A 21,628-nucleotide genomic window follows, 5' to 3' on the forward strand; every position below is an offset into this window, starting at 1 on the left:
GAGAAATTTACAATTTAATGTTTGGAAAAAAGTACCAAAGTATAAAGAGTACACATACAAATACTTTCGCCTTATTTTCACCGAACACTAGTATCGTCTTCCTTAAATATCTTGCTTTCAGACTCAAAAAAAAATTTTTTTTTCAAACTTTTTATCAACCATTTCAATAACGTGCAGAACAGCCTTGCACAACATAGCAATGAAAATCAATTCGTTCCATCGAAATTTTATGAAACTTCAAAACTTCTTATCGTTTTCCCAATGATATAAATTGATATTTCAATATATTTCTTTCTTTTTCAATCCAAAATAAGCTAATGAAGGGGATGAAAAAAGCGCATTTTTATAGAGTTTTAAGTTATCATAAATAATTATTAACAGACATAATCGAAGACATCAAAAGGAGCATAATTTTCTGATAGACATGTCCCCTTCCCAAGAGATATCAATATCAACAACATTGTCATCTATTAGCTCATTTTAAATGAACCAAGATCAATACTTAACTAATTATGATAGATTCCTTAATTCGATATGCTTAATCTGAATTGGTCCGATCGGTGTTGAAGTGATTATAAACGGGTCAAAACGTACTTTGGTTCCGACATTTGCCGTAGTTGGGTAGTGACACCTCGCAAATCCCTCTGTTGTTGTTCATTTCTACAGCTTGTTTGCATCAACTGTAAACTGCGTTCACTACTGGGCAACGAACACTCGTATAAACGCCTAAAATCAAATAAATACTTAGGTTTCATTAACATCCTATTTTTTTAAACTAAATTCTTCTGAATTAGCTAATTCATAAGGACTAAAAATGTCAATTTCATATGATTGCGATATGACTTTGTAACTTACGCATTGTTCGATAGATCTAAGCATAACTTTAATAATGTCACTTGCAAGATATTTATATTAAATTTTTGAACTGCAATTTTCTTAATTTTTGTCTCTCTAATTGAAGAAGCAAGAGGGATGAATGACTCATCGGCTTGTATTTATAAAAAACAAGCTATTAGATATTTCACAATATTTCCAACTAAGGAATAAATATTTTTACCTTGGATAAATATTTCTATACTAACATTAAATTGAACATTTCCCAAAAATCCATTACCGCATTATCGATAGGCAATTTTAAAATTCTCGCATTATCGGTAGACAATTTTAAAAGTTAATATTGTGAAATGGAATATATCCATCAGTAACAGCTTATCAGATTCGTCAATAATGCTTCTATTGATTCATGTTGTTCGACATTTCATAAAATAATGAAGGTTTAAAAAATAGTAACTAATGAATTAAATCAAATTATTCCAAAACTCTTCAGTGATGTAAATTTGAGGCTTACAATTAAATCCGAATAGAAAGGATAATGTGAACTGCCTTACCCTCAAATTAAATTAATTATAATATCATAATGGAAAGAATGATCAGGATTTATTCAGGGCAAACAACACTGTAATAGCATCATCGTTAATGATAAACTCATCAAAATCAAGTCAATTTTGGGTTCCACTGATTTCTTTGTCAATTTGATATAACCGCTTCACAAATTATTTGTCATTTATTTTTCTCGAACATTTTTCCTAATCATTAATCGAAAAGTGTTAGTTCCATATATAATTCTTTCACAAAGAATGGGTTTTTATAGAGCAGAGACATTATGATATTCCGACAAACATTTCAGTTACACAGATCTTATTATCTCAAGAAATGTTTGGCATTTCTAGTCTTCCAATGAAGCATGAAAAAGGTTTTAGTTTCAAGGAATGCATAAGTAATTCCTCAATATTCCACATATGAAGATATAACCGCTTCACAATAATATCCAAACAAGTATTTGGTTAGTTAAAGATAGTGGAATTATTCATATCATCCGAAGTCAAAGATAAAATAATTTGTTTTCCACATCAAATGAAAAAATCCTCCAGCTACGGAAACCGGACGACAAAGTTCACACGGATGAAAAGGGTCTAAAGAAAATGTGAAAATCAAATTTGAAAAAAGTTGGATCTTTACAGGAGTAAATAAGGCTATTTTGAAGTAGATAAATAAATAAAGAAACATATGCATTAAAAAAAAAAAAAAAAACTGTTAGATTTTCTGTGAAAACAATATATTGCAGAAAAACTAGGTCAACTATCAACACTGGCTAAGACAAGAACCTTGATGAATTTTCTTTCTCATTACAGTCAGAAAAATAAACTTAAAACATATAATCGCATTTTATGTCACATTTAGCACCTATCATTAAATATTAAATTTAACAATAAAAAAAAGGGTTTCAAAAGAATCGCATAAAGACGATCAACCTAAGCTAGAATCGAGATCAAACAGACTAAAAAGAAGTGAAATGATGATAATATTTCCTGTTCGAAATTTAATATTTCTTGAAGTTCGAATTCATCAGTAGGATGGATAACAGCATTTGCACTCCAATCCTATTAAACAAGAGTTTTTAAGAAATCAAATTCAGTTCTTCCTGTTTTTAACAATAAATGCTTCACAGTTATTTTCAATAATCCAAACTTTCAATTTTCAAATAATTGAGTGATTACTATCAGACAAACGCGCATTTACTACCACCAAAATGAATTTAATTCTTATTGCTCCAATTCTAACCAAGAAAAGGATATGTCTTCATTTTTCTGAAACTGCCAAGATCCTAAAATTTAATAAATGTAAAATATAATACAAGGGTTATTGGAATGATGAAATAAACAAATCTAGAAATTGAATTTTCTTAGTCATATTCCAACTGGTAGATATAACTGACTTAAACTTTTCAATTTAGGAATAATTAGAAGGAAAAGTTGAGGACTTAGCAATGGTGTTCTGTTTTCAAAAGTAAATTGAAAAGTAAAATGATAGGTGTCAAACGAAAATTCGAAACTATAAACCGAAAGAACCAGCTGATAAGACAATGAAAACACTTCGATTATTATCACTGTTTTTTGGAGGCCAGTTAAAATAATTGAAACTGGTTAGTATCTTATGAAATTACGTGGGTAAGCTCTATGGTTCATGTTGAATTATAATATTACATCTGCAAAAAAACGAGTTTCAAAATTTTTTGCAAATTAAGCATTCTTTTACGAAATATGAAGTATTCTCTTTTATTTTAATTTCATTTCAACCTTCATTACCATCTTTTCCTCAAAAAATTCGTTATTTCACAATTCTTTGAAAATAGTGGCACTCATCAATAGATAATAAGTGATAAAAGGATTGGTTACTTAAGCAGAATGCATATTCCTTTCCATTCATTTGATGATAACAAATTCTAATTCAAATTCCAGTAATTAACAATACAACTGTAAATAATGGTACAATGAGTAAGTAGTTATTAGTTTTACGAGTGATATCAAAAAAATTTTATGTGTTTTCAAACTTTGCTTCTAAATGAAAGGATCGTTGAGGGAGGTGTTAAAACGAGCAAATCACTTTTACGTATAGCAACGGTTAGGATGGCTTTTTAATTGTTGCTGAATTTGCTAATTTTCCCTCTTCTTTGCTTCACTCTTCAACATTCACGAAGAACACTGCTAAGCTAATTAAGTTTAATTCTTTATAAAAAATTAGAAATAATATAACTTGACACTGCTGATGACAAAAACGCATAATCAGTGACTACAGAATTAAGTCAACAAATATGTATTTTTTTTCTCGCCAATCTCGTTAGAAATCATAAAATGTTAACTTTTTAAATCAGAATTAAAAGAAAGAATCACTAACCTACGTAATGTGGTTCGTTCCTCTTTAATGTAACGCAATTGATCACCCTGATTTATAATATCAGCAGCAGAATTTGATAATTCCTCTCGGGATGTTTTCTTTGCTGGTTGTCCGGTAGTCCAGAAATGAATATTACTAGTGGAAAAGAAGAAATGCTTTCTGGCGGTATTAGCACGAGATTGTTGTGACAGAGCACAACTGGAAAGAAGAGTTTCTGCAGCAGACGATGTTGGCACCGAAGATATCTTTTCCGGTTGTGGTGTAACATTATATTGAACCGTTGAATACCGCTGGCTAGTCATTCAAAATACAGATTTGAAAAAGTTTGAAATTTTTTAACAATTTTGACTTTCTCTGCTGTACTTATTACGATTCTTACAGTATTTACTTCCAAACTAATTGTGAATGCAACAATTTCACTTCGTTTTTTTTGCGCCAGATGTTTTCATCGGTATAATTCCCTAAAAAAAGTATAATGAATTCGACGATTATTAAACGCAGCAGAACGAATGAAATTATTTCTTTAGCAGTAAACAAAAAAAGAAAAGAACTAAGAACAAAAATCACTTCTGTAGTAATATCTCTAAAAAGTGACCGATGTGATTAGGTGATGAATCATCGCCCGAATTCCTTAATTAAGTACAACGGTATCTAAACTATAAGCAAAGAAGAGAGGGGAAAAAGAAGTCCTAAATGAGAGAGACATCAAGGTGATAAGGACTTCCTTTGGTCACAATAAACAATACAATGTAGACGTTGACGTATCCTCGCAAGCTTAAAGCGTCAGTTGGTTAGATTGTCAGTGTTTTGATCAGTATATTTTCTCAACTTGCTGAGAGCTTCCGGAAATGTGTCCTGTTCTGTTTTAACACATCCGGCTTAGTTGCACTTCTACAATAACAGATGAAGTAATTTAAAATTGTAAGTTTGAAATTAGAAAGCCGAAAAACTAATTATAATTAGCGGTAATAACAAATATTTTATTGTCAGAGAAAATTTTAGTCTTTTAGTATGACAAACTGAAACTTGAACTTAAGCTTAAAATATACTTACATAAAATGGATAGACAGAGAGTGCGTATGTGAAAATTTTGAAATATATGAAGTAGTTTCACAATAAACTGAAAATTTGTTGCTGTTGTGAGAAACAAAATGGAATTTGTGATAACAATATTTCGGAAAAATTGATGCAAAGTTCCGGAAAGGATTAATCCAGCTGTGTGATGCCTGTCTAATCCACAGATAGAAAAAGGAGAAGTGTGAATCAGAATGCAACTGAGGTTATAAAATGACGAAGCGATCAATAAATTAGATACAATTATCATAATTGCTGCGCCACAATTTTTTTAAAAAAGTCATCTGTGAGTTACTATTTTCGAGGAAAATCATTAGTATCATCGATTGTTTCGTCTTTTACAATTATATTTAAAACAAAATGAAAAGAAGAATTCTAGTAATCACAGTTACTTTAAAAGCAAACATTAAATATACTATGAGGAGCTACCATAACTCAAATGGTTAGTTTACTAATTAACCATGATAACTAATTCTAAACTGCTGTAAAATATTAGTTGAAATTAAAACTGTAAAAAGACACCCATTCAGACATTCTTTACTTTATAGCACAGTCAATTGATGAATGATTAATCAATCATATATCAAAATTTTGAAGTTCTAAAATTTGACTATTTGTTTATTTATTTATTTAGTTTTTTTTTTTTTTTTTTGAAATTGATGCATTTTTTTGAACTCTTAATACAATTTAAAATAGTGTCATCGATTTTATGGTCTGCGTCAAAGCAACATCATCATGTCATAAACATGGAGAATTTGCATTTGTCGTTTACCGATAGCTAGTTAATCAAACTAGTGAAGTTTAGAGGGAGGAATAATGTCGATAACAATCATTACCTCTGGAACTTTCGACTACTAGTAAAGTTAGAAGTTGGAATAAATATCTCGAAGCATTCTCATCTGGTACTCTGAGTAACATCAGATAAAACGACACTTTTCATTATAAAGTAAGTGAAATAATCATGCCGTAAATAAACACAGAAAGATCGATCAAACAAAAATCTTCTGGAATTTTAGAGAGATCCAATGGTGGCATTGGTGCTGTTGTAATATGGATTCGTTTTTTTTTTCTTTTTTTTTCTGTTACGGTGACTCACAACAAATATGTCATAGAGCAGATGTAGTCAGGATAGAATGAAGAGGACGAGGTGTGCGACTGACTGACTGACCGTGCGAGAAGGAAGAATTCGAGGGAAGGCAAGGGAAGGGAAGGGAAGGGTAGGGTAGGGTAGAAAACGGGGATGCGTGTTGTGATTTCATTTCAATTTTGATGGCTTTTTCCATTTTACACGATAGTTATTGCCATGTAAGTTTGTGATAGCGATTTCCAAGCGTCTCGTTTCACCTACTACTTCCAGAAAGTGGCTGGGGATGATCTGAATAATCATTGTCTGTCTGATTAACAGTAAAAAGTTCACCTTTATTTTAAAGTTGCTAACTTCATATCAAAGTTTGTATGTGAAAATTCAGATTTTCATCAGATTTCTTCAGTAATATATCATCAGTAGTCTCTCTTACCAATTAAAATATTAAAATATGACGAATGATCTCTAAAAAAAATTTTTTTTAAAAAAAAAGATAAAGAGATAAAAATAAAAAGGTCACATCCAAATGAATAAAAAATAAGGACCATAATCACATGAACCAAATTAATCTTTAACGAAACAGAATTTGAAGGTCTTATAGAACTTGCAACCATTTTTTAAATATGTTTTTAACAGATAAGAAGGACAACAATGGATGACAGTTTATCCTCGAAGTTTTGAATTCGTAGAAAAGTGATCTCGGAAATATTTCACTTTCTTTTTTTCTTCACTTCATTTTTATCTTTTGTTGCTGTTTGAAATAAAGGTGAAAATCGAGAGTGAACGCATACAACCAATACATCCTTTCATGTCGAATTAAGGAATTCTGACAAATTTCCAAAATTTCTAGTAATTCAGCAAATCTAAAGAATACGATCATTGCATAGTGTTTAAGTTATAATAATTCCATACTGATTTGGCTACCAGTCATATTCTCAACAGTCATAATTCGGGCAGACGACGCATGAAGCAGACGACAACATACCTTCCTCCTTCTTAAATTATGAACATAGTTTTATGAAATTTATATTTGATCATTGACAGTGATTTATTTGTGTCGACATATTCGAAGAAAGCTGCAAGCACAGATATGGCTATAGTATTAAAGAAAAGCTTACTCAGATCTGATGAATGGATTATCGCATTGTCAATTATCAAAAATGTCTTTTACCCTTCCGGTAAATCCAATGATACTTCTGAATTATATTTGTTATGATTTTGTACAGCATACAATATTCTCAAAAGCAAAGTAAGTTATAAAAATTGTCAAAAATGATTTAAACCAAATATTTGGACACATGAAATAAATGAAAAGCTAGATAAATGACATATTAAGAAATTACTTCGTTAAAAACTACAAGAAAATTGAAAACAAAACAGAAATAAAAGGAAATATAATAATATCTATATAATTTTTCAAATTATTAAAAAGAAAGAAATTGAAAAATAAAATTTCCAGATTAAAATAGGAAGATATGAGCAGAAGTAGGATAGTGGTGAAAATCTATAGAATGTCGTACAGATCCGATCAATCTGTGATGATCGAGAGCACAGCTAGTTTTTAGCATCGCATGAGGATGTACGTCAATCGGTTTGTATGACAAAGAAGTAAAAACGGATTTAACTTCTCCGGCCTCCCTGTTGATTATTTGCTTAAAGTGAGAATGAATGATATGTTGCTGTCATAATTCGTTTACACTGAATTTTCTCATAAATGTGTCCAATCCCGATCATTTTAATTGCTAATTTTAAACGGGATATTATAAACTTTCTTAAACTAAAATAAAAATATAAAATACTTTCTTAAATCAAAATAAATAAAGTGCACTTTTAATGATCAGAAGAATGTCGTACAGATCCGATCAATCTGATGAAGTATTGACAATCTTCTGAACTCTCTCCATTATATTTGGTAAAAAGTGAAAGTGTCAGTAAATAGAATGCCAATCTGTTTAGTGGATAATATGCCAATGAAAATTTTTGTAATTCTTTTGAAATTATTTCAACTAATTTTTATACGTTGAGAAGGTTTAAACTAATTACACGCACAATTTTATACGTTGAGAAGGTGAGCTGTTAAGTTAATAATTATTAAAATTAAGAACAGTGATGAAGTAAAAGCCATGAGGAGTCATGAAATGAGAGGCAACACTATCAGAATTTAAACATTATATTGTTCACAATTATCTTTAATTTTGGCTGAAATCCGTAATCTTTTACTGCTGAACCTTTGATTAGTAAAATAAAAGTGTTTTTACCGTTACGCTAAAGAAGAATGCAAATACAATGCAGATTACTAATAATCTTTATAATATTTGTTTTTTGTATGCATTTCTAGCTTTTATTGTTTTTCAGAATAAAGGTCATGGACTGATATAGTATTTCGAGGAAAAAACAGCAGGAAAGTTACAGTTAGTCTAGAAAAGTGAAAAATATTGAATATTGTCAACATAAAACTGGTTGGGAAGAGTACAATTTTGATAAATTCAAAACATTGAATATAAATTTAAAATGGAATTATTGTTGTGATTAATCCGGAGGCAATTTCAAATTTAATTTTAAATCCCGAAAAGAAATGGTGTTCCAAAATTGAGTTTTGATTGAATAATTTGAAGCAATTGTAATTGAGAAATGGAACCTACAAATCTCATACATTTGAAAAAGATTAAAATAAACATAAGCAAAGCTTAACCGCATTTTATAAAATTTGAATTTATAGTACAAATGACTGCAGTAATCAATTTATTCCCTATTTAGAGCATTTAGTCGAAAATAATAAACTTTTAGTTTAAAAATTTTTTTTTAGAAAGAAATTGCATTTTTGCATCGAATAATTTGTTTTAATATCAAGGAGCGGTAGTAGCAGTGGAGAGGTGGTAAACTCCGAATTCATTTTTTCAGATAAGTTGTCTATGAGCTTAAGAAAAAAAGAACAACTGAAAATATGAAAACAACATATTACATCGTTACATATTTAATCAGAATCGCTCATCATTCAGTGCAGTAGGGAAGAGCAAAAGTCAGTTACGTGTCGGTGTTATCAAAAAAATCTAGGATATCCATGTTAGACAGAAAACCAAACAAATCAATATGAATGATCATGACTTAGAGAGTAAACAAAATATTTGGGAATGCATTAAAATGTGAAGAAATGCGTCGTCATTGCAAATTGTACGTACATTTTGAAAGAAACTCCATTGTTAATCAACCATCGATTAAATCACTGACAGAAAACGATTTGCCTCCTATTCTCTCTTTTTATTCAATTCTGCCTCATTAATTCTCTCTTTTCAATTCATTTGGAACATTTTAAATCAGACTTTCTAAATGAATTCGAAAACATTTCACAATGAAATACTTATCATCCTAAAGGAATATTTCAATTCTCATTCATCAATGGGAAAAATCACTGAATCAAAATGAAAAAGAGATTTTGTCCATCAGTACTTAAAGAATACTTGCAAACCAGCATTTAATAAAAATTCAAGAGTCATCAAAAGCAAAATCTACAGAATAATTTAAAGTCTAAATGAAAAAAAAAAAAAAAAAAAAAGAAAACAGGTAGTACTAGAATTTCTTTTTGAATTCTTTTTTAGAACTCTACTCTCTAGCTTGAAACAAAATATAATGATATAATGAGATGTAGAATTAAGCTTCAGATCTTCTTATTCATGAAGATCAACATAATGAGGAGTTTCGAATAACTGTTATCATTAACAACTAAAAGGATGTCAGTTTTTGCTTTTGTCCATAAAATCATCACGAGCTCATTTTCCTTTATGTTCCAGAAGACATCCTCTGAAGCTCACAAAATCATTTTATTTTGAATTGCCCACAATAAATCAGAAAAAACAGAAAGCAATTAAAATCAAACTACAAAATCGTAGGGAAATATATAAAAATACCTCCCCATTACAGTTAAATATTTTGCAATGATAGCTGTCAGATATTGACGGGAAAAAGTGATAAGACTCGAGAAAAGGGAAAGAAATAAACCAACGAGAAGTGTGTGACGTTGAAACATGCGGAAAGTGTCAATGTCCGTGTGGCAATTATTTGCAAGTAAACAGGTGACAGACAGTGTGTGCATGTTGATGATGTATAGTGTTTGTGTTACCTAGATTGAATGGTAAAGTACCGAGAATGATGAGATGAACGATGGCTCACCACTAGAATATTTAGTATCTCGGATGTTGCTGTCCCATAATTTCATCGTTCATTGCATGCAACGGGGATGCGAGGACAATCGAGATTAAAAATTCCGATAGGCGGAGAGTGGGGTAGAGAATTGTTGTAAAGTTCCAGGTTGGAACAGAACTGACTTTGTATGTTCTGTAAACTGAGATTGATTTGAATGGTTTGATTTTAGACAGCAGGGATTCCCCGAAGTGTCTTAAACTTTTGGTGGATTAAGTTATATATCTATTTAAACCTTTTGATACCTTAGAAGTAAGTGAGTTCATCATTAGCAGACTGGAATATTTTTCGGGTAGGTCATAGTCTTGGATTTTTCATTAGCATCATTCCTTTTGTTCTTTTATTGAACCTATTTGAATATTATCGATTTTGAAATAGGATATGGAAAAAGCGATCAATTCAATCGGTCCTAGTCAACCCTCTATCAAGAAGACGAATAAAACAACATTTAACAAGGATATTTCCAAAATTGATAGGCTGGTTAAACTGTATAAGGTACGTACGTGACTATAGTGCGTGTGTGTGTAATAGCATTAAGATGTAGTTAGAATAGATGTTATATTTCACACTTCTTCTTTGACTATTTGTAAAGAAACTATGAAGTGTGTGAAGCGATTACTTATTTACTTATGTCTGCCGTTCAACTGTTGTAAAAATATATTTTCCAACAGCATGAAGTCAGAGAGAATCAAATTTTGGAAGCTTCCAATGATTGGGTAGATAATGTTGTTAATCTTCTAAAATCATACGAACATAAGTGATCTAAACAACAAATAAAATAACTTGTTGAAGGTAGTGCTTTTTTTGTGGTGCTGTTGTATACTTTTTTAAAGTACAAATTTGTTTCTTAATTTTTTACTAAGGGAGGCAATTATTTCTTATATTTGATATATTAAACTTTGAGGTATTAGTGTACTTGTAGCAATTGAGATTGGCAATAACGAAACTGGAGAAACGTGAAGTATCTTTTGGTGAAGATTACGATGAACAATTTGAAGAAGCTTGCAACAGACGTCTGCTAAAACTTACACAGAAGCATTTACGTATACATAAGTATTTGGTTCGGAAAGGGATTTTTGTGAATGACACAGGCGAAACCATGTAAGTTATGCTTTATTTGTCTGTTATATTTATAGTTCCTACATTCGAATATTTTAGATGCAAAGGAAATATTTGTTGGAGGAAATGTTTCATTTATGTCAACATAAAGCATTTTCAAGAATTATTTTGTATGGCATAGAGCGATTGCTTGAGTTTTCTGTTTTTGCAACAAAATATTTTTGTCTTTTTGAGAAAAAAAAATGTTTTGTAGCTTTCCGGATGTGAAGCCAAAGCTAATGATAACTTCAACAGGTGTTGAAGATCTGAACATACTTTTGACTGAATATGTTAATCAAGAAACTGACTCTGAAGTTTTGGGCTGTAAAGTACGAATACCTTACAAGTAAGTTATCAAATCATTGCTTGTTTGAATTATTTTCTGAGAATATGTGGTATAAGCTGTTCCATTTTAACTCATTTGAAATTTTCAGACATGTTACTGTGAACGACGTGAAGATGCTGGTAGAGAAATTAAAGGAAACGAACAATCAACTTTTTCGAGATGATCCTTTGGAATTCGGTGAGTGTGGAATCTTCACAGTTGGAAATAATCAAAAGTTTACTGGCTTGTATTTTTTGAGTTTCAGCGTTTATTTCTAGATCAGTTGATTCAGAATATTGCATGCGAAGTAAATAAATTGGTGAAGCGGTTCATTGAAGATAATCACCGGATGGGTCTTGCCGATTGGGTGGTTTCAGGTATAATGAATATTTTAATTTAGTCTCATATCTTGTTTCGTTATTGCAAAATACCAGCTTACTCGTACTGCATAGCTTGTTAACTGCACTGAGCATGCATTCGAGTAATTTTCTATCCACATCCCGTTTATTCTTTATTGAGTTTTACTGCTGCCATCTTTTTCAGATCAAGCAAGTGAATGTGGAAATCTCCCTTCTACGTCAGCTGATGTAGATGCTATAGAAGATAGAGAACATTCGTTGAACGTTCCAACTTGGGATATTGCTAATATAGTAATTCTTTGAAAAGAAGTTAATAAGTAGTTGGTGATGAATACAAATGTAGGAAATATTTTTGATTTAAATGACTGTGTCCACTTCTTCAACCATAAAACATAGGATGCTAATTCTTATATCATATTTCGTTCGTGAATTATATTATGCAGTATTAGAAATTTTTTCTTTAATGATGGGTATTGTATAAAAAAGTCATGACCTGAAAATGAAACAGGTATAAATCAACTAAATAGTAATTTATGAAAATTGTTATACAGTGATTTCTTACTATGCAGAAAGTGTTCAAATAGAATTTATGCTTTATAGGAATTGCATGAGGCATGTGGTCGAGGCGAACTGGACTGTCCGGAACCTGAAAGCAGTGGCGATATAGATGATACTGAAATGTCGCCGACCGCTGATGAGGAGGAAGACGGAGAGGAATGCGAGGATGACACTCAAAATAGTGTATCATTTTGTTTTCATTCAGAAAATTTCTTTGCACGTGGTTTAAATGCAGTTCATTACCAATTCATATTTGTTGACATCTTAGGCAAACTACTAGATCTAATTGCATCGAGGACATGGATTGAACATTCTTTTAATTTAATTTAATTCAAATAGCTCTTAAATCAGGTTTAATTTTTTCCAGAATTTCTAATTTTGTATGTGGCATCAAGTAGTTATTGTTCTGTAGGCTAATGAAGATATGGAGAATAAAAATAACAAGTCTGATGACAGTTGCTGCATTGTTGAAGAACGAGTACATGGAAAGGGCGAGAGAAGTGACGACAGTGATTGCTGCATAATAGAAGGTGACGAAAAGGCGATTTTAGAAAGTTTTATTAACGAAGATATCGAAAACAAAGATGCACATTCAGTGAATGATGCAGATCTTTCGGAAAATGGAAAGGAGCATACGGAATTGGATGGAATAGTTAATGATGATGACGATTGTTGTATTATCGAGGACTAATATTGGTATTTGTTGTATCACATTATTAAAACAGTATTTAACAAATTCTTAAAAACTGGGTTTGTTCTTATTAGAAGTTCTATCCCGTTTTCGTTTTCTCCAGTTCCTTCGGAAAGTTTTTTTTTTCATTTTAAAAGCTCGTTTTACAAGGTGTGCCAATCTGCTTTTGAGAACTCCATAATAATTGTTATTGTGTTTTGTCAGTCGTAATTCCGGACTGTTAAACTGCAAAAGTAGATTGTATTAAAAAAAATTTTAGCGTTATTTGTAGTTTATTTGTATTCTGATTACTATGGCCTCTTAAGTTTCTAAATTTTTGTAAAATAGACAGCTTTTGCCTCCACCGATATACTTTCCCACGTTTAAAATTCTATTTCGATATCAAAAACGATTCCATCAATTTCTATTAAAAGTAAGGAGATCAGTCTTATTTTCCTTATTGTATTGTTATAACATGTATCTTTATGTTAGGGTTTGAAGAGTAGTAAAAGGCTGAAAACATTTTATCATCCTGTTACATCCATTGGAAAATATCCTGCTGAATGAGTTTTCTGTTACTTGCCGGTGATGCTTAAACAAAAATTGTCTTTTTAGCTTGTTACATATACCATGTACATGCTACGTTAAATATGATTACTGAATGTTGACAATTGACTGTTATACGTCCTGTTAAGGGTTTAAAGATCCTGTTTTTCAAAATCTCGTTGGATGAGTTTTCTCATTGTTTGAAAACTTACGTAAGAGTTGACTCGAAATCGTTTAGGCTTTAATAGAACTGATGTTGGTGGTGCCATTGGGAATTCGTCAAGCAAATTGTTCTCCTTTTTTAATAAACAATTTTTTATGGAACAAGTAAACATTGACACATCAATGATTAAAATACACAATTTAATGGTGGAAATGGTGAAGATGATGACAAATGTGATACAGTGTGAATATATAAACATAAAATGATTATTCGGTGATCCATTCATTATTTAAATTTCTCCTTCAGGTTTTTTTGGAAGGATAAAGTACTCCAGAACTTTCATTGGTACCAACTTGTTTCTTTTTATTGAGAGTTGTGTTGATGTTTAAAAGAGTTTAATCTTCATCCTAGGCCTATTGAGTTCCTCGTAGCATTGTCGTGTAGAATAAACTGAAAGAAATTGATTAGAGAAGAATGGATAAAATTAGGAGGAATTGAAGTAATTATGATTAAGAATTTCTCGTTTGGCTTATGAGATTTATTGAAGAATTAAATTTTACCTTAATTTTATTAAGAAATTATCTTTTGCAGCACAAAAATGGTACTGTAGAACGGATTATTCTTGGAACATAATAAATTAATTTAGCAAAAGTGTTGTTTAGTTTTAATATTACATAGTTTATCAATTTGCGTAGTTTTTTGGTTAATTTACTTCAATACCATCATTCCATCTACATTATTTTTGATTAAAATCATCTAAGTCAACTAATTAGTACCATCGAGTTCCAATTAATTTAACATCTATTTGGAGATACAAAATGCTTCGCCATCAACTTGCAAAGTATATTCATTCATTTCACATATAATATTTTTTGAAGAAGTTCAACACATAAGAAGCTAGCGCTACATATGCCATAAGATGGCAATGATCTTTTGAATATCGTTGAATACACATCGGTTACTTCAAACCGATTTACTTTAAGAGAGTATCATTAACATTTCGAATGTCTTAATGAACATTTTGTGTTCCATATGCTTCCAAAACATAGCATTAGATTTTTTTTCGCATTTATCTTCAATGAAAAATGATACATTCAATAGAAAAAGGAAATTATTATGGATTGAGTTTTGTTTAGCTTAGATTTTGTGGGACTCAATTGAGTGCTTTCAAGTTTCGAATTATTGCTGATATATTTAGATTCAAGTTTAAATTGCAGTTTAGTAATATTGTTCGATAGATTTCACGTAAGTGCGATTTTTTGAGCTTAGACTGCAGATGTGATAGGATAGAAGACAATAATGTACATTATTACCGAAAGAGGAAGACATAAGGTAGAGCAGCTGCTTCCTACAATATATCGCAGATGTAAAGTTAGTTACTCTCTTTCTCGGTCACTTCATTTATATTTTAGCAAATTAATTTATCGAAAAAAGAAAACTTTATTCCAATTTGGCCTTTTTCATGCATCTTTAGTTAACTTGAATTGTTGAAATTCAATACATTATCGTACTGTTTTAATCATTTCTAATTATTTCGCTTTCAAAGTTTTCTTTTGATACGTTGCTAAACAGAGAAAGGCTTCCGAGATAACGACACTTTTCAATCAATAAACGCTTCTCGAAATTGTAATTTGGAAGGGAAAAGATTCACATTGAAGGATGATATTTCTTTTCATTAATAATGTCAATTTCTTTAATTACAATGCAAGAGATTGACGATTAAGGGTGATGAATGGACGTTATCATAGTTAATCTTGATTATTTCATTTATTTAACGAATGGTACCAAGTATCAGTTAAACAGTATCTTTTCTCCAAACAAATTAAGCTTACTTCTATACTGTGTCTCCTTGGCTTACTTATATTTCCTGGGATATTTACCGCTTTGTACTGCTCATTTGATATGTATTAAATCTCTCTCATGCAACCATGTTTTCCTGTTTGGTTGCATGGTAGCAATATTTACTCTTCTGATTTCAAAATAATTTTATAATTATCGAATTATTACTCTTCTTAGGCAATTTCCATTGTCCAGATATTATGGCTTTTGCTGCAAGATGCTGAAGTGAAAATATTGCATTAAATTATATATGTAAGCTCCATCTTGTTTGAAGGCGTTATTCAATTAATACGTTTTTAACACCGTTGATTTGCACGGCAAGATCAAAGAGGAAGTTATTGAAGATAAAATGAAGAAAGTTGAGGTGTAGAAGTAAATAATGTTCAATTGGCATAATGTGAAGTTGTGGATACCTGGAAAAATAGTACAACTTTTGGAGAAGTTCGGGGAAAAAGTGGTAGGGAGTTTTGAGTTTCCTGTATGACTGTATCGCTTAAAAAGAAATTCTCCCATGGCAAACAAGCATTTGAGTTTAAATCGACGACGGCACCTGCCTGCCTAATATATTTGCCCCGTTGTGCCGTAGTAGCAATCTAGAAGGGTAGACAAAGCAGAATCTAATAGGAAGAGAAGATAATTAATCATTAGGATGGGAAATTAAACCCCTCGCACATGTTCCTCCTTAAACTTACGAATTTTCAAAAAAAAAAACTACCCCAGTTTGGTCATTTCAACTAACTCTCATCAAATAGAGCTCATGTCTTTGGTAATGTGTAACAAATATCAATCTATAATACCTTGGAAGTCTTGATTTTTTTAATCAAATTCAATAAAAAGAAAAAAGTTAAATCTCTTAATGTACCTGATATGTGCATACACTAGAAGTATTGAAGTCTTTTAATCTCTTGACCTCTTTGCTCCTATTAAATAATACTTAACACTTTAGTTAATTTAATTCTTGTTATCCAATGAATTTGTTTGTGAAGATAGAATTAACAAGTTTTCGTGTGAATATGTAATAAGAGAAAGTAAAATAATCCAAATGAATTCCATTGAGAAGAGTGAATGTTGGCTGCTAGGAATTTGCACATGATCTCTACTCTTCACTTATTTATAAGAAAATTTGTATCCATACTGTTGACTGTCACACTTATATCATATGCACCTGCTTCTCACAGTTCCTTTTTCCCATTTTATTAGAATTATTAATTAGTGCTTTCCTAGTATCTTTGCTCATTTGCGCTTCTGTGAAAATTATGAGAGCAATCTTTTACAAATGTTCTATCAATAAATAGTGACGGGATAGTTGGAATGATTGGTTACTACATAAAACAGTTAAACATCCTTTTCACCATAGAATGATTGGAAACATAACAAATTTGTTTATAATTTGTGAATATACTTCAATCTGATTTTAAAGTGGGATGATTATAATATGAAGGTTAAATTGGTAATTGAAGATGGATATTGGCAAATAAGATAAGAAATTTTTATTTGTATTGGCATAAAAGACAAAATGTTACTTACATATATGATTATTATGACAATCAATTACAAAAATTTTTGCCTAATAATGTAAATCTAGAATTTTTGATATATGTATCTAATCTTGGTGTAAACTTAACCAGTTTTAAGCTTTTCGAAAAAGCCCATCATATTTTTTCTCTATTTCCATCTTTAAATACATCTATGGTTACGCGAACAACAGTGTAATTTCATTTTATTGAAAAAAGTGAAGTTTGAAGATGTTTAAATTGATAAAATAAACTAAAAAGATAATCACAAATATGTTTAATTTGCAGTTTTTCAGAAAAGTTCTGCTCATTTTTTCGGTTTCTTCATTTTCCGCTTCATTTATACAACTTTTAAACATTTGACCGTAGATGAAACCCAATTTCTGTCACTAATACAATTTGTTGAATGTTTCCAAATACCATAAAATGATGCCTCAGTTATGGTTCATCTAAGAAGAGTTACGGGATTTCTTTTTTTTTCTTATTGTTAGGACGACTCAAAGCCTTTGCATTTTATAGTTTCTTAGGAATTGGAAACTGCACTGGAGCCTTATCGGGCGATGCAGACAAAGATGATATCAGTGATTAAGTGATAAGTGAAAATAATATTCTCCGCTTGTTTAATCCCTTAATATTTTTTCTGTTCTGAATGACATTTCAGAAAAATATGCAAAGCTGATGATGGATGAGGAGGTTTAGTTGGAAATTAAATGGTTGTACGGTGAGACTGGCTGAGAATCAAGAACGATAGGTCCCTGCTCGGATATTATAATTTATTGGAGTTGGGATTGTGGTGCTGGAGAAATTTATGTGAATTTTTATTCTTAGTGCTCCTTGGCTAAGACTGAAGAATTATCCGGTATGAAAGCATGTAATATACTGTGTTCCGTCAAATGGGCAGCAATTTTCTTTATCAGTTTTGGATAATTTTTTGAAATAGTGGCAGTGATGGGAAACATATTTTACTTAATCGTATCTGGCTGATTTTATCTGACACACATTTAGTCCAAGATCATAAATTCAAAAACATAATGTGCGTCCACTAATGAATGACAAGCTAACTATTCTTGCGAAAATTCCAAAATTTGGAATAGGAAAACCTCGAAAAAAGTGGGTGAAAAATACTGAATAGACGAAGTATAAAATTGAGCCTATTAAAAATTACAAGACAAATTAAAAGGTTGTTGGAAAAGAAAACTGGTCAAAGTTTCTTATCTTGCTTTCAAGATTGTATAGACTATAGAAGAGCTTTCTGTTTTTCTTAGGACTATTGGAATGAATCCAAATATCTTTCAGGATAATATTTGCACGTGAAATTTTGTAAACAGTCTTTTCATTCTATGGACTAAATTGCAGAAATATGCTATTTAATTTTTAATATTGGCTAGTTGATAACATTTAGAGATTGTGCAGTTCAATTCAGGCCAAAACGTGTCGTTAGTAATTTTTAGATAAAATTTTATAACAGAAATTAGTTGCTGTTTTAGAGGCATATGACTGACGAGATAATTTGAGATGTTACATATTAATTATTTCATAGATTTTAATACGTTTGCTCCACGCTATTTCAAATTTTCTCACGCAGAATGAAAAACATTCAATCCGACAACCAAAGAGGATAATCAAACTTCAAAGAATAATAGTAACTATTTAGCACTCATGTATTTGCATCTGTTAAAATAATTTAGAATTTTCTTTTTCCACAAAACAATGGGAAATTGAAGTATAGTAGGAAATAGTGATTTTATTTCAAAAAGCCGAATAATTGATGACGTAAAGTTGGTCGATTCAAGAAGTACCATTAATAATTCTTTTTTCTCTTTGAATAAAATCGAAAAAATCTTTAGAAAAATAAAAATAAAATTAGACACTAATTGCTTTCTTGCCACATATTTAATGATTTAAGGCAACATACATGTCATACCAATCATATTATGTTTAGGTGATAGGTAATGTGAGTAATATGATGTTACCATGCTGTTCTACACCTTTGCATTTCATCTTTTCGACTAAAATTCAATGCTCTTACTGATTCTGGGAAAGATAAAGGATCATCCACATTATTTCAAACATAAATTCGACTTGAATTAATGAGAAATTTGAAAATTGAGAATAAAGAGGAAATTAAGACAAAATCTTGAATGGATGAATTATGAGACTTAATGATTGCAATGGAATCATCTCAGGTGAATTTTTGTCTATCTTTAGAAAGTACCGCTTTTAGGAGTGATGAGATAAATGAGAATGAATCTTTTGTTCACTTCTGTGATCATATCGATGTCATTCTGTTCGTCGCTGAAAACATTTTCATTCTCTTCAAGGAAACAAAATTGCTGTTAATAGTTGCAAGAAAGAATGCAATAAATGATGAAAGAGAGCTGTGATGATAGGATGAGCTGAATGATAACATAATACTAGAAATAGTTGTTGATAAATGTGATCACATTCAGTGTTGCTGATTAACTGAACTCAATTAGATTGTATTGATTTATTTACAGCAATGAAATCATTTCCCTCGATCTTTCTGTCTGTTTTTTTTTTTTTTTTTTTTAGAACTGAATGAATGAATGCATATAGGTGAAATAAAATTCATTCACAAATAAATGAAGCTTTATGATAGGACGACAACGACAACGACATATACGAAAGATGTGCAAGCAATAAAGTGGGCGGTTATTTTCCATGCACCTCTCTTTAAAGGTCTTTGTTAAAATTCTACTTGAAGCTTATTACAATTAGAAAATAATCATTGGCCATCTCTCCTTCATGCATTTTATAACGATTGTGAAAAGAGCCCAGCAACAATATATACCCTTCCTCAAAAAAAGTGAAATTGAAATATTTGTACGAACTGCGTGTGCCTTACATGTCAGAGTATCCATCCATTTTGGGAAATTCTTACAACATCTATCGAATGGACAAGAGAAGCAAAGGCTATAATAAGAAAGAGAGGTGCGATAAAACTGTTAGCGGAAAAGACTGCCGCTCGTCCCTCTTTCAACTGATAATTTTATACAGCAACAGAGCATCATTATCAGAGGGAAAGAAGAGCATAGATGAGCAGAAGGAAAAGGAAGAAGGTACATAAATTTGTATTGAAATGTAGTTACTAACTATTTTATTTAACTTGTAACACCTCTTTTTTATTATATATAATTTACTAATTTGTGTGATACATCGCACTTTCATTATTTTTCGTCATTGGGATTTGTGCATCTCGTGGATGATGTGACAATTATATAGATCTCGAAGGATTATGTTAGCAGTCTTTTTTGTGGCAGATTGCATCACCATATTTGTGTTCCTTCAAGGGTTGAGACACAAAGTTGTATTTCTCTACGGGAACTGTAATTAATTGTAGTCTGGCGATGAACAGTTCCTTTTAAGGTGAGATAAACAGCATTCAAAAGATATCGCTAATTTCAAATTGACCCGAAATAATTGGTATGAATTCTGCATAGGCAGAACTGTAACGCAATTTTCGTTCTTCAGCAGTAGAATGGATGATCGACCAGTTATCAATGATAACCGCTTTCAATTAGTGCTAATAAGTTTTTATCAAAGATTATTTGGTTCATTCCTGGTACTGTTAGGTATTGTTTTTTCTCTAAATATACCTCTGTGCGTGATTTATTCCTCCTGGTGATAATTTGGGTAACATATTGATAACATATAAAAATGAATAAGGGACAAAGAGTAAGAGGAGAGAGATCAACCCAAAGGTTAAAATGACAACAAACGGTGCACACTGTCTGTTGCTCAGTCTGGGTAATAAATTTTGCTTTTGGATATAAAATATTGGCCATATAAGTGGGAATACTTAAAGCAATGTTAAACACATACACACACACGCATACACATATATACACACATACACACATACACACACACACACACTACATACATACACGCACAGACAAGCGGAAGATTTTAGGGGCGGAGTGGAGGGGTTGCTTACGCCGCGGTGATGTGATGGCGATGATTGGGAACCGAGTGTTGGGCACTGTCGCAACCTTCTACGAGATTCAGTGGCCTCTCGTACTCGCTCGCTTCAATTTATAATCCTCGTTGAAGTTAAGTGAATTGTTCCTGAATAACACTACGGTACATTATTTTACTTACCCATTCATCTCTTTAATCCATTTGAATTACCCATTCTCGTAGTTACTGAGTCGTTTCACACCATTTTGAAATATAGTCAAATTGTTTTGATACAGAGTTAGTAGTAGACCTATTCATTTCAGTATGGTCGGTTTTAATGAAATGCTATGAAAGATGCCATGAATATTGCACTTATGGCTTGTCTCAGCTAAGCTATTCATAAATGAAAATTTTAAGATTTATTTTATTAGGGTCAGCTTTTCATATTTTTTTCATCAATCCAAAAAACTTAAAAAAATTATAAAGCCAAAAAAAAAGAAGTTAAAATGAAAAATAACATAATAAAAACTTTAAAAAATTGAAAT

At 31.1% G+C, this 21,628-nt stretch overlaps 2 protein-coding genes across 3 annotated transcripts in view; one reads left to right on the forward strand and one right to left on the reverse strand.

The window, feature by feature from the left end:
- The window catches only part of Bm7639 (Uncharacterized protein), a gene marked incomplete at both ends in the record, with an annotated part of 39,845 nt that extends 35,808 nt beyond the window's left edge, over positions 1 to 4,037 (reverse strand). For both annotated transcript variants that reach the window (XM_043080247.1, XM_043080246.1), the window contains 2 exons: positions 595 to 726; positions 3,736 to 4,037. In XM_043080247.1, coding sequence (XP_042936181.1) covers positions 595 to 726; positions 3,736 to 4,037 — 434 coding nt within the window. The remainder of the gene's footprint in view (positions 1 to 594; positions 727 to 3,735) is intronic.
- Positions 4,038 to 10,471: 6,434 nt separating this feature from the next.
- Bm12838 (Uncharacterized protein) lies at positions 10,472 to 13,121 on the forward strand (the record flags this gene model as incomplete). Its single annotated transcript, XM_043080248.1, has 8 exons — positions 10,472 to 10,585; positions 11,013 to 11,191; positions 11,403 to 11,534; positions 11,623 to 11,711; positions 11,792 to 11,890; positions 12,057 to 12,163; positions 12,473 to 12,613; positions 12,843 to 13,121. The coding sequence occupies 8 exons, from the start codon at positions 10,472 to 10,474 to the stop codon at positions 13,119 to 13,121; spliced, it is 1,140 nt and encodes a 379-aa protein (XP_042936182.1).
- Positions 13,122 to 21,628: the final 8,507 nt, after the last annotated feature.

The sequence above is a fragment of the Brugia malayi genome, assembly GCF_000002995.4.
Source record: "Brugia malayi strain FR3 genome assembly, contig: Bm_v4_Chr3_scaffold_001, whole genome shotgun sequence".
In the NCBI taxonomy this organism is placed as follows: Eukaryota; Metazoa; Nematoda; class Chromadorea; order Rhabditida; family Onchocercidae; genus Brugia; species Brugia malayi.